This window comes from Rutidosis leptorrhynchoides, chromosome 10 (assembly GCF_046630445.1).
Source record: "Rutidosis leptorrhynchoides isolate AG116_Rl617_1_P2 chromosome 10, CSIRO_AGI_Rlap_v1, whole genome shotgun sequence".
Lineage (NCBI taxonomy): Eukaryota > Viridiplantae > Streptophyta > Magnoliopsida > Asterales > Asteraceae > Rutidosis > Rutidosis leptorrhynchoides.
The window spans coordinates 134,351,349-134,368,684 of record NC_092342.1 but is presented as its reverse complement, the minus strand read 5'-3'; the positions used below and the strand labels follow the sequence as shown (position 1 = coordinate 134,368,684).

General features: G+C 33.5%; 2 protein-coding genes across 2 annotated transcripts; one reads left to right on the top strand and one right to left on the bottom strand.

Annotated features, from left to right (window-relative positions):
* The first annotated feature begins 7,422 nt into the window (after positions 1-7,422).
* Positions 7,423-8,437, top strand: LOC139870634 (uncharacterized). Its single transcript, XM_071858414.1, has 2 exons — positions 7,423-7,501; positions 7,602-8,437. The coding sequence occupies exons 1-2, from the start codon at positions 7,423-7,425 to the stop codon at positions 8,435-8,437; spliced, it is 915 nt and encodes a 304-aa protein (XP_071714515.1).
* Positions 8,438-13,921: 5,484 nt separating this feature from the next.
* On the bottom strand, positions 13,922-15,315 carry LOC139872978 (extracellular ribonuclease LE-like). Its single transcript, XM_071860908.1, has 4 exons — positions 15,205-15,315; positions 14,740-14,895; positions 14,270-14,468; positions 13,922-14,157 (listed from the first exon to the last, which is right to left on the bottom strand). The coding sequence occupies exons 1-4, from the start codon at positions 15,313-15,315 to the stop codon at positions 13,934-13,936; spliced, it is 690 nt and encodes a 229-aa protein (XP_071717009.1). The 3' UTR covers positions 13,922-13,933.
* Positions 15,316-17,336: the final 2,021 nt, after the last annotated feature.

Below are 17,336 nucleotides of genomic sequence, written 5' to 3'. Positions count from 1 at the left end.
GTAAAAACGACATGATGATATATATATATGGACATATATATGGTTAACATAAGATTATGATAAGTAAGTATCTCACTAAGTATATTAACAATGTGTGATATACATAAAAAATGAGAATATTGAATTATGAAGCTCGAAACGATATACATAACGATTATCGTTATAACAACGTCTTACTAAATACATATGTATTGTATTAAGATATTGATATACTATATTTAACATGATAAAATGATAATTAAGTATATCATTGAGTGTATTAACAATGAACTATACAAGTAAGATGAGACTACTAACTTAAGGATTTCGAAACAATATATATATGTAACGATTATCGTTGTAATAGTATTTTAACATATATATATATATGATGTTAAGATATATTCATACACCATGTTATCATGTTAACATAACAATTTAACATCTCATTTAAGTATAATAACAATGAATTAATTACATTTAACAAGATCGTTAACTTAAAGGTTTCAAAACAACACTTACATGTAACGACTAACGATGACTTAACGACTCAGTTAAAATGTATATACATGTAGTGTATTTAGATGTATTAGTACACTTTTGAAGGACTTCAAGACACATATCAAAGTACTTCTACTTAACAAAAATGCTTACAATTACATCCTCATTCATTTTCATCAACAATTCTACTCATATGCAACCGTATTAGTACTCGTACAATACCCAACTCCTAGATGTACACACTATTGGTATATACACATACAAATCTGCTCCTTTGTAGCCTTAAATGATTAAGGAACATGTGGAACCAACCATTTGTCAACTTGCATGAATTATTTAGCAAGAAAACAAACTTAATAATCTTTTCTTTCTTTATAATGAGTAAAAACGTTTTTATGATTTCACCTCATTTTTCCATTCCATTTTCTCATACTTACACTCCAAATTCTCTCTCAAAATACTCCTAACATCATACTTGATCATCTCCAAACATTTTCACCATCTTTTATCTTCAATTACAAGCTTTAATCATCATAAAAACAACCATTCAAGAACACTTCAATAAATCTTTCAAACTTGCTAGATTACTTCCAAGCTTTCAAATCCATTCCAAGTAATCATCCAAGATCAAGAAACTTTTGTTAATCTTAGTAGGTTTTCATTCTAAATCAAAGGTAATAATCATATTCAAGCTTTGGTTCAATTTCTATAAACATAACTATCTTAATTCAAGTAGTAATCTTACTTGAACTTGTTTTCGTGTCATGATTCTACTTCAAGAACTTCCAAGCCATCGAAGATCCTTTGAAGCTCAAGTTTATTTTTCATCATTTCCAGTAGGTTTACCTACTACAATTGAGGTATTAATGATGTTCATAACATCATTCGATTCATATATATAAAACTATCCTATTCGAAGATTTGAACATGTAATCACTAGAACATAGTTTAGTTAATTCTAAACTTGTTCGCAAACAAAGTTAATCTTCTAACTTGACTTTTAAAATCAACTAAACACATGTTATATATCTATATGATATGCTAACTTAATGATTTAAAACCTGGAAACACAAAAAACACCGTAAAACCGGACATACGCCTTCGTAGTGAAACCGGGGGCTGTTTTGGGTTAGAAAAATAAAAACTATCTTAATCTTTGAATTGGAAGTTTGTTTTCTAGAAAAATAATATTTCATATGAATATGATACTATATCCAAAAATCATGGTTAAACACAAAGTTGAAGTATGTTTTTCAATATTGTCATCAAGATGTCGTTTTTTTCGACGGAAATGACTACCTCTTTAAAAAATGACTTGTAACATGTATTTCTGACTATAAACTTATACTTTTTCTGTTTAGTTTCATAAATTTCAGTTCATTGTGAAACCATAGCAACTTGAATCACTCAAAACGGATTTGAAATGAAGAAATGACGGGTAAAACAAAATTGGATAAATTTGCTAATTTTAGCTTCGAAAATTTTGTAACAAATCTAGACTAACCATAACTTAACTAACTTATATATTATTATACATGTATTCTAACATATATTATGTAATCTTGGGATACCATAGACACGAATACAATGTTTTAACATATCATATCGACCTATATATATATATATATATATATATATATATATATATATATATATATATATTTCAGAACAACCATAGACACTCTATATGCAGTAATGCTTGAGTTAGGTATACAGGGTTGAGGTTGATTCCAAAATAATATATATATTTTGAGTTGTGATCGAGTCTGAGACTTGTAGACACTGGGTCGTGGATTGATTCGAGATAATATATATTGCTTTATTTATGTACATCTAACTTTGGACAACTAGTTGTAGGTTACTAATGAGGACTCCTGACTTAACAAACTCAAATCATTAAAACGTAATAAAAATGTTGTAAATATATTTTAAACATACTTTGATATATTTGTACATATTTGTTATAGGTTCGTGAATCGACCAGTGGTCAAGTCTTATTTCCGGCAAAGTAAAAATCTGTGAAAGTGAGTTATAGTCTCACTTTTAAAATCTAATATTTTTGGGATGAGAATACATGCAGTTTTATAAATGTTTTACAAAATAGACACAAGTACGTGAAACTACATTTTATGGTTGAATGTTCGAAATCGAATATGCCCCTTTTAGCTTGGTAGCCTAAGAATTAGGGAACTGGCCCCTAATTGACGCGAATCCTAAAGGTAGATTTACGGGAACTAACAACCCCCATTCTGATTTCCGACAAAAATGAGAAACAATGTGTGAGAGAGAAACTAGAGAGAGAAACAACTTCAAGAAAGAGAGGAATGAGAGGGTAGGTGCGGCTAGAACTCGGGAGAGGTACAACGGCAGAGACTATGGGCATCAACACAAGTGGTCAAACCGAAACGATCTCACATCGTTCATGTTATTCAACTTCCCAGAAGATTGGAGGGTCGTCTATCTTTGGAGAACTTTCAAACCCTATGGGGCTGTGCGTGACGTATACATCGCAGGTAAAAAACTTCGTAACGGTGCAAGATTTGCGTTCGTAAGATTTGCGGAAGTTAGAGATGGTGACAGAATGTTGAAGAAACTCGAAAGCATCAAGTTTAATGATAACCCCATTAGGGTTTTTAAGGCTACGGTGCGTAAACCTATTGGTGATGAAGGGGAAAAAGGGTTATCGAAGGCAAGAATGCAGGATCCCTGGCCTTCTTTGGGCGGACATGTGGGAAACAAATTCCAGGATAGAAGATGCTTCAGCGACGTGGTGGGTAACAAGAAAGGGACAGAAGACCTATGGTCTAAATTGAAAAACAACAATAATATGAAGGGTAACAATGTGGATGTCAACATGGATAAACCAAAGGAAAAAATTGTGGTGGTCGACAAATACAACAATGAAGATTTACTCAAGAGTGCGATTATTTGTGAAGCTCGTAATAAGGATATCCTAAAAAACTTTGATTTGATTTGCAAAGAAGAGGGGTTTTATGATCTGCAGGTTAAACTTCTTGGTGTTCTTAGTATCTTGATCGTCTTCGACTCACAGGAGGTGGCTAGTAACGTGGTCAACCAAGCCAATCACCCTCTAAAGAAGTGGTTACACAAGGTATGCATGTGGGACGCAAAAAGTTGGCCTGACGGTAGGATGGCATGGCTTAGGATTACGGGGGTGCCGGTACACTGCTGGACTGAACAAACATTCAGTTCAATTGCTGAGTGGTGGGGCACGATTTATGAGCTTGACAATTGTACTCTAATCGGAAACCAAAAATTATCACACGCCAAGGACTTTGTCAAGTTAATCAATCCAGACATTGTGGATGACTCGCTAAAACTCAATCACAAATCAAATACCTATTTTGTAAATGTCAAAGAAGAGGAAAAGACTTTTCCTGTTTTTGGAATGGAGGAGATTGAGAGTGATGACGAATCCGCTAGCTCATATTACGGATCCGACATGATGGATTCAGATGATGTTTCGTGTAGTGACGACTTTCTTGGGTCCTCTTTTGAAGACAAAGTTGATTATGATGATTTTGAAAACTGTAAGATTCCTGAAACAAATCCTGGGATGAAAGATAATTCGGATTCAGTTAAAATTTTGTTGAAGGATGATACCGGAAAAATCTCCGGTACACCGGGCAGGAACATTCCAGTCGTCCAAGAAGATCAAGAGTCAGGATGTGTTGGGCTCAACAACCTTTTTGGGGAAGATGAAGAAGTTGTTGCAGAAACAATGAGTAGTAGCAGTCCTAACCCTAGTCCCAAGATTCATAATGATGTGGAAAAAACGGCGCGTGGGGCAGGTGGTCAGTGGGCCACGGATAGGTGTAACCCATCTAATCTGGCAAATAATAAGATGATGGTGAATATTAATTCGATGGATATGGGGGTTAATGGGCCTATTAATTTAGGGCCACAAGGCCCAATAGAAAAACACGCTTGTGGGCTTGAATTTATGGATACTGGTAAAACTAAAATTGGGCTTAATAACGAGGTCATTGAGAACAAAGGAATTAAACCCTCTTCTCGAAATAGCTCTCGTTCAGTATCTGGAGATATCTCGATCTGTAATGGCTGCTACCTAAATGCATTGGGGAATCTAAAGGCATCGACTAGAATTAAAAAAAATGAAGATTTTCGCGAAAGAGGGTAATGGTTCGGCAGGCGATACTCGACAGAAGTGTAGAACATGTGCGAAAAAAATTGAAGAACAGGAAGCAGCATTCGAAGACTAATTCGACAATTGGGTTGGACAATTCAAGGGGTAACTCGGTCAGCAATACGAGCTAAGAGAATTTGGGGAGCAAATTGGGTTGAGGTGGTCCAACCTCAACCCTCAGTAAGTTTCTCACGATTCTGTCTCATTTTTTAATTGTCAATTATGAAGATTTTATCAATAAACGTTCGTGGTTTTGGGGTTAAGGGCAAGTTCGGGTGGGTAAAGGGCATTTGTTTCAATGAAAAACCTAGCATCGCGGCTTTTCAAGAAACCAAGTGTAGAAACTTGAATGATAGTTGGATTCAGGCACTTTGAGGTAGTGAAAATTGTAGTTACATTCAAAAGGAAGCTGTAGGAAACTCAGGAGGTCTACTTTTGATTTGGGATACTAGTTGTTTCACGGCTACAAGTGCATTGTGTAATGAGTTTTTTTTAGCAATTCGAGGTAATTGGCGTGGCTCCGGACATGAAATGATAATTGTTAATGTCTATGGTCCACACAATGATGGGAAAAAGAAGGAAATATGGCACTCCTTAGACGGCATCATAGGCAACATCAACTCGGCTTGGATTTTATGTGGTGACTTCAATGAAGTTAGGGATCAATCGGAATGGTTAAACTGCACCTTCCACCAATCTCGTGCAGCATGCTTTAATGAGTTCATTCTAAGAAATAATCTTATCGAGATACCTATCAACGAGAGAAAGTTCACACGTATTAGCGACGATGGCACAAAATTTAGCAAGTTAGACCGTTTCCTTGTGAACGATTAATTTATTGGCTTGTGGTTAGATTTCTAGGTTATCTCATTAGATAGACGGGAATCGGATCGTTGTCCTCTAATCCTAAAGGATAAGGTGATTGATTATGGTCCGAAACCATTTAAAGTTTTTGACGAGTGGTTTAATAAAATGGGTGTAGATTGTGTTGTTCAAGAAGCATGGGATAAACCGGTTAAGGGATCGCGAAAAGATTGTTTGTTTAGAGATAAGCTAAAAAATGTTAAGCAAGATTTTAAGTGTTGGAGTAAGAAAGAGTTTGGGGGGCTAGATAGTGTAATTGGGGACTTAAAAGTGAAAGCGACTAACTATGAATTGCTTGCTGAAAATGGTCTCCTAAGTGATGAGGATCGTAAATATTGGTTGGAGACACGTAAACTTTGGATTGAAAAAGAAAAAATAAAATCAAGCATGTTGAAGCAGAAGGCTCGGATTCGGTGGGTATTGGAAGGGGATGAGAACACGCGTTACTTCCACGCGTCCATTCGACGAAAATACAATAAATGCAATATCCGAGGTTTGAACATAAACGACGAATGGAATGAAACTCCATGTGTGGTGAAGGATACGGTGTACACTCACTACTGCGAAATCTTTAAACAGAAAAATGGCAGAAGGCCTTCGCTGTTGGGTTGGGCCGAAACTTTTGAAAATGGGCCTGCTGTCCAGCAGATCACTGTTACCGAATCTATTATGCTTGAAGAAAAATTCAGTGAGTCTGAAATTTGGGACTCGGTGCGGGAATGTGGAAGCTCAAAAGCTCCTGGGCCGGACGGAATCAATATGGGTTTCTACAAAAAGTTTTGGAACATTATTAAGGCGGACTTATTTGAAGCAATTAATGGGTTTTGGGAATGTGGCAAAATTTCAAAAGGGTGCAACACTTCTTTCATCACTCTTGTCCCTAAGAAGACGGATCCAACGTGCTTAAATGAGTATCGCCCGATAAGTCTTATCGGTAGTTACTACAAGGTCATCGCCAAGCTCCTTTCTAATCATCTTAGGAAAGTGGTTCCAAACCTCGTCGGATATGAGCAAAGTGCATTTATAAGGGGTAGAAATATTATAGATGGTGCGTTAATTGCAAATGAGACACTTCAATTCTTAAAACACAAAAAATTGAAAAGTCTCATTTTCAAAGTCGATTTCGAGAAGGCGTTCGATTGCCTAAATTAGGATTTTTTAATGGAGATCATGAGCTTAATGGGTTTTGGGGCAAAGTGGAAAAAGTGGATTCTTTCTTGTTTCATGTCGGCATCACTATCAGTCCTTGTAAATGGATCACCCAAGAAAGAATTCAATCTTGAACGGGGGGTAAGGCAAGGGGATCCGTTATCTCCCTTCCTCTTCTTATTAGCGGCGGAAGGTCTAAATGCTCTTGCCAAATCGGCCGTGAAAAATGGCTTGTTTTCGGGTGTGGAGGTGGGATGTGACAAAATTTCAATATCACACCTCCAATATGCGGATGATACAATCTTTTTTGGTATATGAAGTAAGGGCAATTTTCAAAATCTAATGAAGCTTCTCAAGTGTTTTGAGCAAACTTCCGGGCTTACGGTTAACTATCACAAAAGCAACTTGTTCGGGGTTGGGGTTGACAATAATGAAGTCGAGATCATGGCAAGTTCTTACGGTTGCAATGTTGGTTCACTACCATTTATCTACTTAGGCCTTCCCGTTGGTGCGAATATGAAGAAGTTGGAAAGTTGGAAACCGGTAATCAATAAATTCGAGAAAAGACTTTTGGATTGGAGGGCTAGATCGGTGTCATTTGGTGGACGTTTAACCCTTGTGAAATTGGTTCTCAATAGTCTCCCGTTGTACTACTTTTAGCTCTTCCGCGCCCCGCCATGTGTTTTAAAAAAACTCGAGAGTGTAAGACGTTCCTTTTTTTGGGGTGGGTCGGGTAATAAATCTAAAATTTCTTGGGTCAAATGGGTCGGGAAAAACATGGGTTTGATCGGCAAGTGGTGGTGGAGGTTCAATATCGAAACTACCTCATTGTAGGTCAAGGTTATTTCTAGCATCTATGGCCACTCCGGTGGTCTCTTCTCTAATAACGTTTCATGTAGTGCTTCTTATAGATCATTATGGATGAGCATAATAAAAGCAGGGGGTGAGATCGAAGAATTGGGTGTTCCTTTCAAAAGTTACTTCATCAAAGAAATTGGTGATGGTGCATCGACATATTTTTGGAACGACCTATGGATCGGTAATGAGGTGCTGAAATCCAAGTTCAAACGGTTGGCGAGACTAGATAATAATTTGCAGGTGTCGGTTAAAGATAGGGTGCGAATGGAGGGTGCAAAATGGGTTGGTGATTGGGCGTGCGTGAGGAATCCTAGTCGTAGAGCAAGTGGGGAATTGGAAAAGTTAAACAAGCTTATGGATTCGGTCAGGTTACAGCCTCAAAAAGCCGACGGTTGGAGGTGGTCTTTGTGCAGCAACGGGGCATTCACGACAGGTTCACTAACAAGTCAAATCAACACGAAACTTTTGAGTCCGGGGCAGGGAAACGTGGAGACACTTCGCAACTATTTGGTTCTGGAAAAGATCGAGGTCTTTGTATGGAGAGCGAGGAGAAAACGCCTCACGGTCATGACGGAATTGGATAAGAGAGGTGTTGACCTCAATTCGGTGCGCTGTCCTCTATGTGATGATGCAATAGAATCGGTCGACCATTCCCTTATGTCGTGCAAACACTCTCATGATGTATGGCATAAGATCTTCGAATGGTGGGGTCGAAGTTGGGTACCTTTCACAAATTTCGAAGACCTCTTCATTGATACGGGGCAAGCTAGCTCGGATTTAGGAAAATACATTTGGCAGGCATTACTTTGGACGTGTAATTACCTAATTTGGAAAAACCGAAACCAAAAAGTTTTTTCAAACAAGAGTTGGACTGCTCCGATAGCTCTGAATGAGATCCAAGTTAAAAGCTTTGATTAGATTGCGAAGAGGTGCAAGAAGAAGATAATCGACTGGCATAATTGGTTACATAACCCGCAAGTTTTTCTTTCATAACTAAGTTCGAGCGAAATGTTAGGTTGCTAGCTTAGCATCTTAATATCTTGTAAAAATTATGAATGAACACTATGTGAGTTGTATTCATGCCCACAATGGGCGTCTGCTACTATTTGTGTACCATATATGTTTATATATGAAATAAAATGTTCTGCTTTTCAAAAAAAAAAAAAAAAACAACCCCCATTCTGGAATTTGGAATGCTTTAGTACTTCGAGTTTATCATGTCCGATGGGTGTCCCGGAATGATGGGGATATTCTATATGCATCTTGTATATGCCGGTTACCAGGTGTTCACCATATGAATGATTTTTATGCAGATTGCATGTTATTGAAAAATGGAAATAAAAATCTTGTGGTCTATTATTATGATTTGATAAATATATAGATTAAACCTATAACTCACCAATATTTTTATTGATGTTTAAAGCATGTTTATTCTCAGGTGATTATTAAGAACTTCCGCTGTTGCATGCTAATTTATGGACAAGAGTAGGAGTCAGCATGCTTGTATAATATTGTTTAAAAACTGCATTCGAAGACTTAAATTGATGTGTAATATTATTGTAAACCATTATGTAATAATCGTGTGAAAACGCTATATTTTAGATTATCATTATTTGATAATCTTCGTAATATTTTTAAACCTTTATCGATAAAACAAAGGTTATGGTTTGTTTTAAAATCGAATGCAGTATTTGAAAAACGTCTCATATAGAGGTCAAAATCTCGCAACGAAATCAATTAATATGGAACGTTTATAATAGATATGAACGGGACATTTCACTCGTGAACTGATTGGGCTGATTAAGTGAAGTTGGGCCGAAGACCCAACTAAATTAAGGTTGGGCTGAAACAGTTACTAATGAGTAATATGGGTTAAATAAATTAAAACGTGATATCGTTTAGAAAAGCAGGAACAGAGGGACTGGTTAAGGTGTTTGTGGGTATTTTAGAGGTCTTGGGTTCGAGCCCGGTCTCTGCCATTTCTTTTTAGGAAAGCTTTAAGGTAGTTTTATCTATTATCTATTATTATTATTATTATTATTATTATTATTATTATTATTATTATTATTATTATTATTATTATTATTATTATTATTATTATTATTATTATTATTATTATTATTATTATTATTATTATTATTATTATTATTATTATTATTATTATTATTATTATTATTATTATTGTTATTATTATTATTACTAATTATTGTTATTACTATGATAATTGTTATTATTTCCTAACATTTAAAAAAATATGATTAAATAGTATTATCATTATTGTTATTACTAATATTATCATTAAGAATTATTATTTTTATTATTATCACTAGTTATTTTGATTATAATTGTTAATTTTATTATAATTATTATTATGATTGTTATTGTTATTATTAGTATTCTAACCATTATTATTAATATTATTATAAATTTTATCATTTTAGTATTATTATTATTATAATTACTAATATTATAATAATTATTAGTATTATAATTTTTATTATAAGTAACATAATTATTATTATTATTATTATCATAATTATAAGTATTATATCTATTATTATTATTATTATTATGAGTATTAGTTATGATATTATTAATAATTTTAAAACTTTAATATTATTATCATTATGATGAAAAGGTTTATTATCATTATCATTATGAAAATAATACAAATTATTATTATTTTCTTAAATATTTGTATTAGTATCTTTTTACAAATAACAGAATTGTTATTATTAACATAAGTATTATTATTTATATTATCACGGGTATTATTATTATGTAATTACTAAAAATCAATATCATAACTATTATCAACAGTAAAATTAATATTTTTACAAGTATTATTATTAATATCATTGTTATTATCACTAATAGAGTTATTACTAACATAAGTATATTATTAATGTTATTATCATTATTTTTACTAATATTAACTTAGTATAATTTGAACTACTGTTTTGATAAACAAATGAAATACATAAATATATATATTTAACACATATAACATAACAAAATATTTTATTATATGAAAGGAATATATGAAATATAAATATATTATTAATATAAAAATAATAACATAATAGGTTATATATATAAACTTATTCGATTACGATTATGTGTATTAATATATATACACAAATGATATAGGTTCGTGAATCCGAGGCCAACCCTGCATTGTTCAATGTCGTCATATGTATTTTTACTACAAAATACATTATTGTGGGTTTCATTACTCCTTTTTAATATATATTTTTGGGACTGAAAATACATGCGCTGATTTTACTTATGTTTTACGAAATAGACACACGTGATCAAAAACTACATTCGATGGCTGGATTATGAATATTGAATATCACCCCTTTTAGCTTGGTAACCTAATAATTAGGAAACGGGTATGACCCCTAATTGACGCGAATCCTAAAGATAGATCTATGGACCTCGACAAGTCCCATCCGGGGTACGGATGCTTTAGTACTTCGAGATTATTATTATTATACAGACGAGAGGTTCTGTTTGGGGATATTATATGCTTTAAAGTTAAGTCGGTTATCAAGCGTTCACCATATGAATGATTTTTAATTCGCGGGTTACGCGTGTTATTTTGTACTCGGGTTACGTGTACAATTAAATATTTGAAATCTTGTGATCTATTAAAATGATGAAAATGAATGTTTTTGATAAACTAATGAACTCACCAACCTTTTGGTTGACACTTGAAAGCATGTTTATTCTCAGGTATGAAAGAAATCTTCCGCTGTGCATTTGCTCATTTTAGAGATATTACTTGGAGTCATTCTTGACATATTTCAAAAGACGTTGCATTCGAGTCGTTGAGTTCATCAAGATTATTATTAAGTCAATTATAGTTAGATGTATTATGAAATGGTATGCATGCCGTCAACTTTCATTGTAATGAAAGTTTGCCTTTTAAAAAAGAATGCAATGTTTGTAAAATGTATCATATAGAGGTCAAGTACCTCGCGATGTAACCAAATGTAATGTATTCGTCCAGATGGATTAGGACGGGTCATCACACGTCACGTCATCACTTCTTTCCTATTACTAACTCATCACACTACACTAGTATCCATTACATATATTTTCACACTCACATTGACCCCACTTCTATTATATTATTATTATATGTAATATTATTTATTTATATTATGTATAAATAATTTATTATTATTATTTATATTATGTATGCGAGATTAAGTATTGTTATTGTTGTTGTATATAATAAATGGATTATAATATTAATTATAATACAGTTATTAAACATTAAAATATTTCATTACTTAATTCAAAATAATATAACATTAAAGTTAAAAACAATACAACTAAATTAAATTAAAAATACAATTATATAAACATAATTAAAAATATAAAAACTACTGTTCGTCGTCGTTTTCATCTCCGCCGGCTTTTTCATCTTTATCCTCTTCTTCATTTTCATCTCCATCTTCTTCTTAATCTACGTCTTCATCATTGACATGTTCCGAAATGTTTGAAAGTCCCAATGATGGATTATATCGAATACAGTGGTTCGGTGAAAGACTCCAAATATGTTCGATAAGCATTTCTCGGAGAAAATGATGAATGGATGAATCTCATAGTTCATTGTCCTTTCGCATATTATTACAACCCTTTCTTGAAAGTTTGATTGTGGCAGATGACGAGCCGGTGAGTAATCTTCCTCCAGTCCACAAAATGCACGTCCGTTGTCTTCGATTGTCATATTGTGTAGGAGGACGCAAGTATACATTTGTTTTGATTTTTGCTGATATAGAATTCTCTATCAGGATCTTTTACAATTTAAAAAACGACCTTGAAGTATAACACCGAAAGTTCGTTCACTATCTTTTCTTGCTGACTCTTGGAATCTTTTGTTTTTCTCTTCCTTTGGGACAAACGTACTTTTAAACGATTTAGCAAGTGTTGTGCATTTCGGATAAATTTCATCAGCTAAATAATACCCTTTAGTGAATTGTGACACATTTTGTAATAATATATTAATTAAATAAATTCGACCGAGTTAGTACGTTGATGTCGTTGTTTGAACCTGCGGGGCCAAAAGAGCGTGCCAAATCCATTTATCAGACGAGGCCACTCTCTTAAACGTTATTGTTGGGTGACCATGATCACCTTGCGTATATTGTCCTTTCCAAGCACATGAACAAGTTCTTCAAGCCCAATGTATACAAACAATACCTTCGAGCATTCCCGAAAGACTATGTATCTCTTCATGTTTTGAAATTAAATGCTCGACATCTTGTGTATTTGGCTTTCTCATGTACTCGATCGAGTATAAGTGTAACACCTTTTGCAAAAGTTGTCAAAACATTTATAAGATGTTGATTCGCCCATTTGTAAATACCTATAAAATAAATCGGGTGTAACGTACGCTAAGTGTCGTATAGCGGACGTGCGTTTTTTAAAAACATTAAAACCATATAAACCGGTAGCATCCCGCTTTTGGAAAAAATAACGAATATAATCACGAATACGTTTTTGATTAAAATTTAGTATACCTCGACATATATGGATAAACAAAGACTTGCTCATTCGGAAGTGTCTCCAGAAACGATCATGCGGGAAAGTGGGTGTGCCGGAAAAATAATCATCAAACAGTCGTTTAGCCGTTCCTTGACTATCTCTTGGGAAATGACTTCTAGGAGCTCTGGGTATAGACTCAACTGCATTATTGTCATCATCTTCTTCTAAAAAATAGATAGCAACAAGAGCTTGTAAAGGATTATAAGCATTTGCAAGTGCTACACTTTCTTCATATTTTGAATCGTAGTTATTCAGTTACGAACGTATATAAAATAGAACTTTTTTATCGATAATTTGAGTGATAGTAAATGTATGAAATAAAGTTGTATATATTGGAAAAATATTGTATTTTGAAAAGAAAAAAAATAGTTAAATTAAAATTATAACCATTGAAGGATACAACGGTTATATTTGATTTTTATTTCTTTTAATTTATTTTTTTAATTTTAATGTTTAATCTGATTTTTCATCGTCCTTCAATGTTCTGAAAAATGACATGTTGGATGGCGTTGATCAACCGTGGGGCAAAGGGCGATCGTTAGTATCGGTGGCTTACAACGGTGGTGGCAATGGCTCTCTAACCGTGCCACCGATACAGTAGCTAACGAACTCATCAATAACAACCGAAATGAAGCACATTAAGCCAATCGAGTTCAAATTATTGATCGTGATTCATGTCAAAATAAGGATTGAACACTTAAAAAATAAGATAAAATAATAAGTTGCAAATATCGTATCTCTAATACTCCGTAACAGAGTTTATAGTGCATTACAAACTGGAAAACCACATAGATACAATACAATAAGTGAAAGAAACAAACATCTTTTGGTGTTACAGTCAAGAAAAATTGTAGGTTAGAACTTAGGAAACTCGACAGAGGAACCACAAGTTCCTTTTGGGAAAATCGGACACTGAATAAAACGTGAAGCCGATGAGTTCACACACAAGTAGATTTGATATAATTGACTGTTACCGGATGAATCATTATTACACTCGATCCATGGAGTGTAACCACTAGCTTGAGTAATCGCGCTCTTTATGCTACTAAGACTATACTTTTGCCCATTTGGTTGAATTCCTGCATCCGTATAGTTAATTAGTCATCACATATATATGCAACAAAGCTCATAACGACAATAGCATGAAAATGTAAATGTCACAACATTTATTAGTGTATAAATATTTTGTACCGGCACTTTGAAGAGCTTGGAGGAGATTTAGTTCATTTTTGAGACTAAGTGTTGTTGCAAAATAATCATGTTGATTCAGAACGGATTCAGAGCAAGTTCCATGTTTGTCCCACTCGTGACCCCAAAACGTTAGCCCGTTGTTAGTTGGGCATGATAGTGTTGGCCATTCGGACTGCATTTGACTTGTAAGGTCTGAAATCTGTAATTTAGATGATCCAATACTTAATCTCTCATTGAATAATATCATACCAAAGGTATTAAATTTTTTTTTTTTGAAAAAGCAACCCTCAAATTGTAGATCATGGGATTCAATCTAGATTGTCAATAATACATATTCTCAAATCTCAACCAGCAGTCTACTACTTTGGGCTATTAAAACTATTAGATGGCTGATAAAATATTTAAAGTATCACCTTTGATACATTATTAAAACTATTAGTAGATAGATGATAAAATATTTTAAGTATCACCTTTGATACATCGAAAGGGTTCGTAGAGTCACAATTGGAAGGATATGATCCATCGTTTCTGTTAGGCCAAAGTCCATGAATCCCGAAATCGGATGGAGGCTTTCCGGTACTCGGGTAGCAGCAACCTTGTTTTGTATCACAATATGATCCTGGCCACTAAAAACACGCACATTTGAATCATATGTTTACGATCAAGGCAATGGCGAAGCTTGAGCGCAAATTTTGAGGGTCAAAATTATCTCATGTTTAAGGTGTAATCAACTTTAAACTGACTTTGTCTATTTTATACACGGTTTATACTGATATTCCGTGAGATTATCGATCATAATCGCACATCATCTAAGTTGATTTCGTAAACTGCAATACTTATTTAGTTTGAAATTGATCTTAGGTAAAAATGTTGTAACTCAAAAGGTGTAGTACATAAATGAAGTTATGATTTATGAATCGAAATGAGATATATACCTGTTGAACGAAGTAGAAGAAATCGAAATCTTGTGAAGCAGAGAGTACAAGTAGGGAATGCATGGTCATGAACTTGATCAAGAACAACACATTGTTAAATTGCATCTTCATGTTTGTAAGTGGTGTGGATGATGGTTTGATTAGTGTACGTGTGTATTTATAGAAGATATATTGTGTGTATGAAAAGGTATGAACTCAAATTGAGCAATTATCGTGTTTATTGTTATCAACTACCGATAGAGATTGAAATATAATCAATGATTGAATGCAATCAGTTTTGTTACTAAAATTAACGTATGTTATGTTATACGGATAATTTGGTTTTCATATTCATTTTAATAATGTACAAGTATTAATTAAGTATTATATAAATTTTTTTCTTTTGAAATGAAAAGTCACACACCCGATGTATATAATTTTGTCCAGCACGGGACTTGAAACTACAACCTCAAGGTTGGAGGAGTCACTTCGATACGGTCAGGTCAAATGCCCTTTACTGTATGTCTACCACAAGACTTGAAACTATAACCTCAAGGTACTACCAACATCGTCGCGAATTGGGTTTGATCTTAACGTGTATGTGAGTGGCATATGATTGCGTAGGTGGTTAAGTCCTTCATGATGCCGATATCGCCATTCGAAAAACAGAAAATACTTGTAATATATAAACACGATAGTATAAAGATATGAGAACGGTTATAACGAAAAAGCAAGTTGGCAACTATGTTTAAACTATCAACAACGTTTTTGGACAAACAACCAAAATATATAATCCAGTGCTTCTCTATTAAAAACTGAAATAATACTATATAAATAATACAGTATTAATTGAAACATACATGTATATTTGTTTCTGGTACATGTATAGACGGATCTAATATTCATCGAACAACATGTTAATTTGGATGATCTACAAAATTCTTTAATATGGTTAGCATACAATGAATAATGATAAACTTAAATCAACTTCATATAGATAATTCCAAAATATACTTGATATTTTTTTTATGTCAAATGTTACTAAAAATGTAAGTCGATCTAACGTTCAATTAACATAAATATTTAGGCATTTCAAGAATTAACAAATTACTCCGTATTGATTTGATAGGAGCAAACTTATCTTCTATTTATAGCTTATAACAAGAGGTGCGTAAGGGTTCAGTATTAGGCCCATATCCGTTTCGCACAAACTAAAATTGTTAGTTGTCTAGTTGTAGCTCAACTTGTTGAAGTGATTCATGATACCTTTTTTTTTTTTTCTTTTCATTTTTTGTCGTAATCATTGTAATAACTTAAGGTATATTTAATGATTCATAATACGATATACTCCTAATTGTATTAGTTGTCAACAAGTTGACTATCTTAGTTAAAGTGTTCATGTTGACTCAGTTTAGACTTTGGAGTAAGTGTTTGGGTGATGGATAAGAAGCCATGATAAGTTAATAATTAGAAGGTTAGAACTTTAATAATTTGTTGAAAAAGTTCATAATTGGTACTTTGCTTTGTTCTACCTAAACTTGTAGGAAGAAATATTCATTTTGCTTTGTTCATTAGGATGTCGACAAAGGTTTTGTTTTATCTGTTTATGTACTTTTTAACATTGTTTTTCCTATTGGCAACTCGCATTTTCAAACTTCATTTCACACCTGAGTTTAGAACCGATTTATTTGATGGGTTTACATATATTGGACGTATCTCTCTTAACAATTAGTCCCTCTGTGCTAGAAAAATTGTCACAAATGTATTGTATCTTATTCAAAATAAAATAAAAAGTCATTAAAGTTCTGTTTTTTCTTATTAGAAGTTTTCTAATTACAGCCTTTAGAGATGTCATTAAAAGAAAAAAAATTGATGCATCAAGAAGTTATACAATTTGTTAATTGCGGTTGGTTATCTCCATGAACTAGACGGTTATCTTTTATGTGGGGCGCGGGCAATTTCTCTAATTTCAGCCTATTCGAAGTTTTTTAACGGTAATGGGCGTAATATGATGTCGGGTTTTGGTAAAAAGTTATGGCAAGCCGTGCTATGGATTAGTGCGTATCTCATTTGGAAAAATCGCAATAGCAAAGTTTTTCAAGGTAAAAACAAAAGTGCTCCAGTGGTGATCAATGAGATTCAAGCTCTATCCT